This window comes from Vigna unguiculata, chromosome 8 (assembly GCF_037176805.1).
Source record: "Vigna unguiculata cultivar grain cowpea cultivar isolate G323 ecotype 2 chromosome 8, ASM3717680v1, whole genome shotgun sequence".
In the NCBI taxonomy this organism is placed as follows: Eukaryota; Viridiplantae; Streptophyta; class Magnoliopsida; order Fabales; family Fabaceae; genus Vigna; species Vigna unguiculata.
The window spans coordinates 5,209,659-5,220,161 of NC_140799.1; the positions used below are offsets into that span (position 1 = coordinate 5,209,659).

General features: G+C 32.4%; 2 protein-coding genes across 2 annotated transcripts; one reads left to right on the forward strand and one right to left on the reverse strand.

Moving 5' to 3' along the window:
• Window positions 1-3,445, forward strand: AIP2 (RING/U-box superfamily protein). The gene is made up of 5 exons (XM_028086228.2): window positions 1-286; window positions 1,461-1,689; window positions 2,017-2,219; window positions 2,820-3,035; window positions 3,162-3,445. The coding sequence occupies exons 1-5, from the start codon at window positions 140-142 to the stop codon at window positions 3,309-3,311; spliced, it is 945 nt and encodes a 314-aa protein (XP_027942029.1). The 5' UTR covers window positions 1-139; the 3' UTR covers window positions 3,312-3,445.
• Window positions 3,446-6,439: 2,994 nt separating this feature from the next.
• LOC114194648 (RNA demethylase ALKBH9B-like) lies at window positions 6,440-10,503 on the reverse strand. Its single transcript, XM_028084996.2, has 6 exons — window positions 10,172-10,503; window positions 9,606-10,076; window positions 8,016-8,101; window positions 7,610-7,920; window positions 7,423-7,494; window positions 6,440-7,331 (listed from the first exon to the last, which is right to left on the reverse strand). Exons 1-6 carry the CDS (start codon window positions 10,368-10,370, stop codon window positions 7,049-7,051), a joined length of 1,422 nt encoding a protein of 473 aa, XP_027940797.1. The 5' UTR covers window positions 10,371-10,503; the 3' UTR covers window positions 6,440-7,048.

The window sequence follows — 10,503 nt, forward strand, 5'->3', positions numbered from 1 at the left end:
AGTATATAAAAAATATCAAAACGCGCAAAACAAGAACACAAAAACGCTTCTGAATTTCCCTGTTTCGATCATAATCTGAAGAAAATTCACTTCAATCAGAATTCGAATTCTAGTTTCGAGTAGAAAAGGAAGAGAAGAAATGGAATCGGAGAATTTGGTGAAACAGGAATTGGAGGAATTGCTGAAACAATTGGGGAAGAAGCAAAGGTTTGAAGCCTCTGTTTTGGCCCTCAAATCCCTTTTCCAAAGCTCATATCCTTCTGCTTCTCCATCGCTTCGCCAATCCGTATGCTCTTCTCTGTTTATGTTCAAATTTCTCATTATAAATTTTGCTACGTTTTTCAATTTAACTTTTTAAGGTTTCTGGGTTTAGTTCCTTTTGCTCAGCTTCGTTCAGTCCGAAAGAATTGACTTTGATTTGCTTGAGTTAATAAATATGGTTGTGTATGGAATAATAATTTATCAAATTAGTGTTTGGTTAACCTTTCTCATGATCATTGATTCAACTGAAAAGTCTGTAGCTGGAGACCGATCTTGTTTTCATTTGCATGTCATGTGTAAGCACCTAGGAAGCACGATCAAATTGCATGAACACCTTGAAGTCTTCTAGCAATACAAATTGGAGTAATGTTATATCACAATTTTACAAATTGGAACATCATTATATCACAAATTGGATACCAATACAAGTATTTTGTATATGGTTCCGACTGGACAATTCTCCCTAAGGACTTGAAGGAGAGAAAAATACGAAGAAAAAATGAAATTGTTTTCTCCTTTAAGTTAAAATTAGTTTGTGCAAAAGCTAATTTGTAGAATCTCTCAGGTATTTGCTACAAATTTTTATTTTTAGTTTGTCCGTAAACTAGTTTTAATATATGGGGAAGTCAATTTCATTCTTTTTATATTTTATTTTAGAGGTCTTAGTGGAGAAACCTCGTCAAAACGGGCACTATGTTAAGGTTTTAAAATACAATCTGTGACTCAAGGTTTTTGGGTGTTTCCCATTGCTTGTAAACTGTAATTGTCGCCATATGAACTGCATTTGTCTGCAACTTTCAGTAATATGAAAGATTGTGACAGAACTGCAAACATGATTTCAGCCACAATTTAAAACCTTGGTCTAAGTTTACTTGTTCTCATTTTTTAAACTTGGATTGGATTCTTTGTTATGAATTATGATTCAACATTTTTATTTTTGTGTTAATTTAAATTAATTTTATATAATTTTTATTATGTTCGATAGTGTGTGATTTTAAAAATTTCTTCGTAGTATTGCTTTTGTGTCATATAGTGTATCTGTGCTTTCTTGGTATAGGCTCCCTCGTTCAGATGTGACCTGTGTGTGTGAATAGGGTTCAACCTTTACTTTAAACTTTAATGTTAAAGAAAATGTTTGTTATGTTTGCTGAGGAGCTAAAAGGCAGGAGATTGACTGTTGTTGCTGGTGTTGTTGGCAGTTTTATTCTGTTGTTTGCCGAGTTGCTACTGTGTTGAAGACCAGATATACAGCACCAGGTTTTTGGAATGCTGGACTGGGACTTTTTGAGCTGGCATATTTGCTTGTTTCTGAACCTTCTGAGAAGGAACACTTGAAGGCTTGCATTGCTCAGGCCAGGGAACATTTGCATGGGGAAGACAACCCATTACTACAAGCTTCACAACTTGCAGATAATCAAGCACCCAGAGGTGATTTTCTTTCTAAATAATTATGTTTTCTTTGTCATTTTTTGTTATGGAAAATGATATTTTAACCCACTTTTTTTGACCCACTTTTAACCCATTGCTTTAATTACCATTAGATCATCTTTTTTTATTCTTTTTAGTGATGTGATGTGATGATCTAATGGTGATTGAAGTGGTGGGTTAAAAGTGAGTCAAAAAAAGTAGGTTAAAGCATCATTGTCCTTTTGTTATTTATAGTTGCTCACGTTTTTGTGTTGTACACATCATTCAGAGGTTTTGAAATAATTAACCTTTTTCTTCTTGTGTTTATCTCATCTCGCTATGATTCAGGATACCTTTTTGAGGGGCACCTTACGGTTGATCCTGAACCACCACAACCTCAATGGTTGGTGCAGTCAAACCTCTTGACGACAGCTGCTACACTCTTTTCTGCCGAATCCTCCCAAGCTTCTGCAGCAAATGAAACCACCCAAGAGGATGCAGCCAGTATTCTTCAAGATCTTATAAATAGATTGGAAGAAGTTGTGCCCTTGGTATTTATTCACAATCTTTCACATGCTTTTTGATAACCATTATTTATCAGACTTTCAATTTACTCTCAAATATCAACGTGGCTTTGAATTCCAGGTTGAGTTTCTAAAGTTGGATAAGTTTCTTGAAAGAGGTATAGTGTGGCTTAGTCATTGTTTGAACCTAAGGAAATCAGGCCACGGTAGAAGTATTTAAGACCATTTTTATGGTCTACTTCGTACTTGAATTACTTCAGGTTAAATTAACAAAATAAGCTACTTGAAATTGGTTCAGTAGAGTACTATTTTCACAAAAGATTTAGGAATCAATGCAAACAGCTTAGGTATTAAGTCAACTTTTAATTAAATCATATACTTACTGTCCCATGCCGCACTCACTTTTTAAGGATCTGTTATTGATGTTAATGCATCATTTGAAGGGTAACTTGATATAAACTTACTCAGTTAAATTCATTTTGTTAATTCCCTGGTCATATTTTAGTTCTTTCCAACTACTTGCCTTTTGATTGATATATATTTTGTCTAATATAATCAGCCTTTCCATTGCTACAATTTACACTGCCCACTCAAGGAACATATAAATACTGAATTTTTTTGTGTTAGATGGTGGATGAAGGTACTGTAGCTCCAAGAGCCCCTCCTGCCAGTAAAGAGGTTGTGGCAAAACTTCCAGTCATCACTCTCACAGAGGAAATCCTGGCTACATTGGGGAAAGATGCAGAGTGTGCCATTTGCAGAGAGAACTTGGTTTTAAATGACAAAATGCAAGAGTTGCCATGCAAACACACATTCCACCCACCATGTCTAAAGCCATGGCTGGTATTGTGTTTCTAACTCCTCTTTCTATTGGAAATTTTATGATCTTCTAAAATCAAGTTCGTGCATTTCATAATATTGAATTCTTTAAAAATGGTATGTTTAAATATAAATTGAGTTCAATTTCAGGATGAGCACAATTCTTGTCCAATCTGTCGGTATGAGCTGCAAACTGATGATCATGCCTATGAAAGCTGGAAGGAGCGAGAAAAGGAAGCTGAAGAGGAGAGAAAAGGTGCTGAAAATGCAATTCGAGGTGGTGAATATATGTATGTTTAAATGGCCAATCAAATTTTATGGTTGATAATATGGTTGTTCGTGTAACAATGGATGGATGTGAATTTTTCTTTTGTTGAAGTAGTTGTTGTATTCTTTATTATGTTTAAGCTATAGATATCTCAAATTTTCAGGTTGCTCGCTTAGAACTTTTAGTTTTTACTATAATGGTAATGAAGTTAGAACCTAAGATTATCACTTAAACATATCACCATACTGGGATTTAATTTATAACTATCCATTTAAAACAAAGCTAAAATGATATATTGTAATGATTAGTTGGAATCCTACCAATGGAGTGGTAAACATGACAGTCAAAATATTAAACGATTTCTTATATTTTGAGGGACGAATATTTATATGTTTGGCAATTTCAGTAATAAACCCTTTAACCATTTAGGGATCATGACACTATAGTCACTGATTTTGTATACAAATAACCTTTGAAAAAATTTGATCCTTAAACCATTTTTTTTTTTGCGCTTCTACAAATTTTAATTTAGATCTTACATGAATAGTACATTCTTAATTTTTACATGAGCTACAACACCCAATTTGACAAATTTAATATGTGCAGATCAAATTAACAATTAATTAGTTTTACGAAAATTAAATTGTATTATTATCTTTTTAGTAAGAAATTTGTGAAAATGTGAAGTAGGAACAATATTTTCCCATTTACAAATACTTGAGCATTCCAACACTGCACTGCATCAAACATTTTAAGTGTCATATAACTGGTAAGTACAGTGAACACAGTCAAGCAATTTTAAGATTTTAATATAACTAATTTTGAATAGTTGAATATAAATATGATATATTTAAAATGTGATTATTTTATAGACATATGTTTGAGTCTTTAAACTTGAAAACTTTCAATTGATTTTGCAATTTATTGAGTTCTCAATGTTTTAAAATGTTTCAACTGAGTTTTTGTAATCAGATATTTTTGTTAATTATATAATATATCATTTTGTACTCTTATTAAATGTCATCACATTATATTTTATATAATATATTATAATATTTTATTATAAGAAATCATGTTAAAATTTACTTTAACAAAAATTATTTTAAAATTAATTAACATTACAAAATTATAAAATATTAAATATAAATACAAAATTATAAAATTCTGAAAAAAAAAATTAAAATTATAAAATTTAGAATTTAATAATTTCATAATCTAACGATGTCATAACTTTTTAATTTTGTAGTTTTATAATTATCTAATTTTATAATTTTATTTTTGTATATTTTATAATTTTATAATTATGAATTTATATATTTTTATAATATAATTTTGTAATTTTCTATTTTGTAATTTTGTAATTTAACAATTTTGTAATTTTTTATTTCACAATTAATAGTTACATATTTTATATTTTTATAATTTTGTATTTTATAATTGTATAATTTTAAATAAATTTAAAAATAATTTATAATACAGTAAATGTTTGAAAGATATTTTTTTATATCGTGTAACAAAATATTTTTTAATGACATTTAAGCATAGTGACAATGCAAGTAAGTGTCACACCACAAAATTAACACAAACATTCATCTACATGGATTCCATAGAAAAATTGTAAAATTTTTAGACTTAATAGAAAACAAAAATTTAGTAAAAACTCATTAAAATTAAAGATTTTTAAATTTATCATATACTCTGTTATAAATTATTAAGCTTTAGTACAAGTATAAGTTGTTTGCATACCTAATTAAGTGATAAAGTTTAATTTATGATTATGTCATCATGTATAAAATAAACCATATTGCATTGAGATGAAAATACCTTGTATTGCTTTAGTTAAGAAATAAATCATATCAATACCATGATTAAAACGAAACACATATTTATAAATATTTTTTTAAAACAGTTAGGCCAATATTTTACGATCAAGAGGAAAGGGGAATTGGTTTCGTAAATTTTTTTGTAATTCTTTACACCTTAAATCTGATTTTAAATGATCTTTAATTAATTGAGATTGTGCATACAAGAATGCATTGCTTTAAATCTTTATATTTGAAGAATGCATTGATCTTTTGTTTCTCTTTGTGTAACATGAGAACTTATGCAAATTTTTAATATGTAAGTAGGGTAGTTTTCTAATAGAATTAAATGATTAGGTTATTTGTCTAATCAATTAATTTGATTGCAGTGTTAATGTTCATTTTCCAGACTTAATTTAATTGATTAGATTAACAACCTAATCATTTAATGTGTTTGTAGAAAATCATCAATCACTTTCATAACTTAACCTAATTGATTAGATTAATGACCTAATTAATTAATATGAAGACAGAGTTAATTGTTTCTTTCCGAACTTAACCTAATTGATTATATTAATGGTTTAATAAATTAATTTGACAATTTTAACATCTTTAGCTTTACCCTCAACATATTTAAACATATACTTACATTTGGTTAAGATCTACTATTCTAAATTATTCTTTTCACGTGGACATTATAAAAACAACGTGGACATTATAAAAACAACAATTTAATTCACACTTTGAAAAGTAACAGCATATTTAACCAGTTTAGTTTCTAGTTTCTAATTGAACCGGGAGATCTGGTCAGATAAGAAAAATTCGACACAAAGCGTAGCAACAAATACAATTCTTTAAAAGAAAAAACCTTTTTTTTCAATGATTTTCTTTGGCAGGCATTAATGGAAATTCAAATAAAATATTATTTTAATTCTTTTGTTTAAAACGTGTCATTTTCATTCCAAAAAACTTGTTATTAAAAACATATATTCTTGTTGAAATTTAAATCTAGGTTTGCATGCATTTTAAATGTTACTAACTTCCGAATGTTCTATTTTTAGTTTTTGTCATTAAATTGTGATTTAATATTTCTCAAAAGTTCATTACTATTGTTATTTTATTTAAGTCAGGGTATTGATCAGTTCAATGACTAGTACAAATTTTTGAAACACTTAAAAATTCCTATAAGATAGTGCCAAACAATGATAATGCAGATGATGAAGCAACCTTGCCATAAAAGTTCTATATCCCAGACGAACTATAGAACAAACAATCTTACTCAATAATAGCAATTATCCTATATTCAAAAAACATAGAACAATAGTAATTGGTATTGTGAACGTCCACACAAGTATAAATGGTGTAAATACAACTAATATAGAATCTCCACTCAAATAAAAAAGACAAAAGTATCTATTTTAATGTATTTAACAGCATTTTTGACACCACCTTTTCATAAGCAAGCAATTTCGAAGTAATTTGTTCCAGCTGCTGCAAGTCTCAACCCAGCAAATATAGGAATGCTGAATGCTGACCTCACAATGCAACCATCAACAATGAATATTTTCAAGTCACTCATCAGTACTATATAAAGTATCAATCTTATAAAATCTCAAAATGCCTTATTATAGCCCAGCCACTTTTTAGCTTGGTACTAAAAAAACAGATGAATCACAACTTCTCACCAAATAGCAACCATTATTAACTAGAAAAGTTCACTCAAATATACACTAGGGCCTGAGGCTAGGAGACAAAGTTACCAGAGCAGCACCTCAAGTGACCAACTTCACCATATAACCATAAGAAAATTGCTGCTGTGTAAAGCTTTCCCAGAACCAAAGTGAAGACACCTCCATAAAAAACTTGTTGATATGTAAAGGATTTCATGAACAAAACCAACATGTGGTTGTTAAGTTCAGAAAACTGTGAACCATCAGGAACCTTTGGCCCTAATAACACTGCATCTGTCAACCATCAAGATTTCTACTCCACCTATTTCCAGATCTGGGTGTATTATGATTCGAATCACGCTCTGAGAACCTATCATTTCTAGATGCAAATCCCATTGCATCATTCCTGCCACCTCTCCGGTCTCTTTGTCTTCTCACATGATGACTAGATCTGTGTCCACCTGATTTCTTTTCGTCCTCAGCTTTATAGGTCAATGGTTGGATTCCCTGAAGATCAGGTTCAGGAACATACCCAAAAGGCCTCTTTGACTCGTCCATTCTTCTAAATGTGATTGATATCCTAGCAAAAGTTTTAACAAAAACAATATCAATAATTTGTGATTTGTTTGAAAACTTAGAAGCCATTGATAGAATATCAAATCGCTTAGCACCTTTTTGCAGGAACTGCTGGCACACAGTGCTTAGCTACATCAGCTCCATTTCCATTCAAGACAAGTACAGATCTGAAGAAAAAGACTACTTATAAGATTCTGAATCTTCTATAGAAATAAGAAAGTTGAAGAAGAATTCAATCTAACTATAAGAAATGTAATAGTTGAATCCAGACTGAATACTTACCCCACAGGTAATGGAATAGCAATCGAACCATCAAATTCACCGGGGCCTACAATCTTTAAGTTTGCTCCAAAAACTATATTGCACTCGCTAAGAAATGAGACAGTGCAAAATGGTCGAACAAAGTCATGGTTATCTATGTGTGGAGGTATACAGTCCCCTTCTTCATATATATTAACAATGCAACTGTCTGGCACACAAGTAGGAGGTAGTACATGCCACTTGATCAGTCGTCGGATGATGACTTTGAAAAGATCAGGTAAAGGATCAACCATTGAATGTGGAAGAATACCAGGTGGGTTACCATCTCTATCCTGTAACAAAAAACGTTACCATATTGAGACTTAAGTCACTTTTTACTCTGTTTCAAAATAAAGAAACATAAAAGCAGGTTGAGATATAGACTAACCACTGCATAATTGTAACAGCACCCAAATTGGATAGTTTGTCGTCCCTTGCCCCTCATCCACTTTTGGGGAGCAGAAAATGTTCGCTCTGAACAAGTGAAGAATTAACATCATATAGTCCATCAGAAACAACAACAGCAAACACTAAATAGTCAAGGAAATTGCTGTGAGAAAAAGTATTTTATGTTTTCAGCATCTAAAGGTAAGTCGTTAGCATACTGATATTGACCCCACCACAGGATCTAAAGTCTGATTTTTCCTAAATAATATCTCTGTTAAATTACAAGACAATATTTACTGAATAAGGTATCTGGATAATGCTTCAATTCATTAACTAATAATATAAAAAAATCAAATATGGATAGTTGACAAATCAGAAGCAAATATAGTGGTAAAAAATCTTAACAGAATGACTGAAGTGACAGAACAAGCATGTTATTGACAGTTTGTAGTACCAGAAACAGGTTGGGAGACACGAATTAATAAAATTCTACAATAAGTTGCAGTTATAAATCATCAAATCCATAATATTACTTTACACTCGCAGCAGCTGTGCTAAAGAACACCTCAAATAATCTGATTAAATTTATATTTGAAATAAATATAAAATTCAACCCTCAAAACTATTTTTGTTGCTTAAGTCCTCTAAAAGTTTCTGTTTACACAAACTGGTCCCAACCAGTGCTAAACTTTTTAAGAACATAATCACCCAATGGAAGTTGTTAACTCGTTAATAAGTTCATACCCTCAGAGAACAACTAAACTTGAAAGGCTAAAGCAACAAATGTAATAAATGAAAAAGTAGATATTTACATTTTTCATTAAAGTTCAGCACAATAAGCCATGAAGAGTGACTGCGATTTCGGCTACATGCTTGATTTTATTATGTACTCTCTCTGAACATAATTATGAGAAAAAACATAAAGTTTGGTAGACCAAATTCTAAGCAAATTATAAGTGCTTGCACCCCACTTGATGAAATCTTATAAAACATAACTTTAAAATAATTGAGATTATATTTTCTATGACTCTTATTCTTGATAAAAGAATCCAATGATGGAAGTTTTGGTGTGGGGGGAGGGGATTATTTTCAAATTTGATTAGTAGAATTAAATGACATTGACACCCCCTTAACTAGTGCAAATATTAGTTAATCTTACTTACATTTGAGTCCAGAGAGAATTCATATAATTTTCTTCTTCCTTTTCGGAGTACAATGAGGTTTAAACCTAAACAAGTTAAAGGTTGGACTCTCATTTCCTAAGACTGTCTATATGGCATAAAATCTGCTGAATCTTGCGAATGAATCTCAGTATCTGGAGAGATTAGTCTTTAGTCAGTCAACACCAAAATACATAAGTCCTCATGAAAACTATCTAAACTCCCCAACCCCTTACATTCTTCCTTAACAAAGGTAAATTAAAAAACAGCAATGGCAAAACAAATACGGAATTCAGTCAGATGTCAGTTCTTTTGAACCTAAAGAACTATAAGACAAGGAAACAGAAGCCCATAACAAGATCACACAGGACATACAAACATAAAGAAAAACCATAAACGATTGAAACAAGTCGAGAATAGAGATCACAAACCTTTCAATTCTCCTCTTTTCCCCATGTCCTGTAATGAAGCAACATAATTGACAATTCTTCTCTGTTCAGCAGCACTGAAAATCCCAGTGTGGAGTTCAAGCCCTCCAAGAATGTTGACAAGCTTCCCATTAACCCTCTCAAAGCAGGCAAAGTCTTTCTTGCGCCTCACACTCGTGAACCTAAGGTACTCCCTCCGCTCCGGAGGCAAAGTAGGCTTCTCAGCCACAGCCGCACCCACACCAGAAGCATCATTCGAATTACCCATAACAACATTAACCACATTGTTGTTGTTTTCTTCTTCGCCAAACTCATCATCCTCTTGGGCCATGTCAGCCCAACAAACTCTCTGGCTAGGAGTCTCCACACAGGAATTCACCTCCGCCCCATCTTTCCAACTCCCCAGCGAGTGCGTGTCGCAGTTATCTTCAGCGTCGTTTTGGTCATTGGGGCTGTCGTTTTGGGGCACTTCACCTGAAACCAAAGAACCCATAAACCGTAAGAAAAAAACGGGTGAAACCCAGATGGAAAAAAACGAGAATTTGGGAGAAAGGTAAGGGTCTTGCGACCTGGGTCGATGGATTGAATACGATCGGAGAGAGATTGAGTGCAGCGCGCGCAGAGATCTTGGGAGAGGAAGGGGAGCCACGTGGCGAGAAACTCCGAAGCGGTTCGGAGATCCGAAGGTGTGTAGTTTAAGAGGAAAGGGTCGGTGTCGGAAGCGTTGATGTTGTTGGGTTTACGTTGTTGGTGGTGCTGTTTCTCCATGGCGAGGTGAGTCAACTCGGAAGGTAGAATCGGGGAGAAGAAGAAGAATAATAATAACACAGAAAGCAGTAAAGACCGCACACAACGAGATACTATGCTTCCTCACTTGCTGCGATTTGTTGTTTGACGTTGT

What these genes read in the sequence shown, in the direction of transcription:
- AIP2 (XM_028086228.2), top strand. Translation starts at nt 140, where the DNA reads ATGGAATCGGAGAATTTGGTGAAACAGGAATTGGAGGAATTGCTGAAA. An exon ending in AGATAATCAAGCACCCAGAG is followed by an intron (nt 1,690 to 2,016) that starts GTGATTTTCTTT and finishes GCTATGATTCAG; the next exon opens with GATACCTTTTTGAGGGGCAC. An exon ending in CATGTCTAAAGCCATGGCTG is followed by an intron (nt 3,036 to 3,161) that starts GTATTGTGTTTC and finishes GTTCAATTTCAG; the next exon opens with GATGAGCACAATTCTTGTCC.
- LOC114194648 (XM_028084996.2), bottom strand. Translation starts at nt 10,370, where the DNA reads ATGGAGAAACAGCACCACCAACAACGTAAACCCAACAACATCAACGCT. An exon ending in GCTATTCCATTACCTGTGGG is followed by an intron (nt 7,495 to 7,609) that starts GTAAGTATTCAG and finishes CTTTTTCTTCAG; the next exon opens with ATCTGTACTTGTCTTGAATG. An exon ending in CCAGCAGTTCCTGCAAAAAG is followed by an intron (nt 7,332 to 7,422) that starts GTGCTAAGCGAT and finishes AACTTTTGCTAG; the next exon opens with GATATCAATCACATTTAGAA.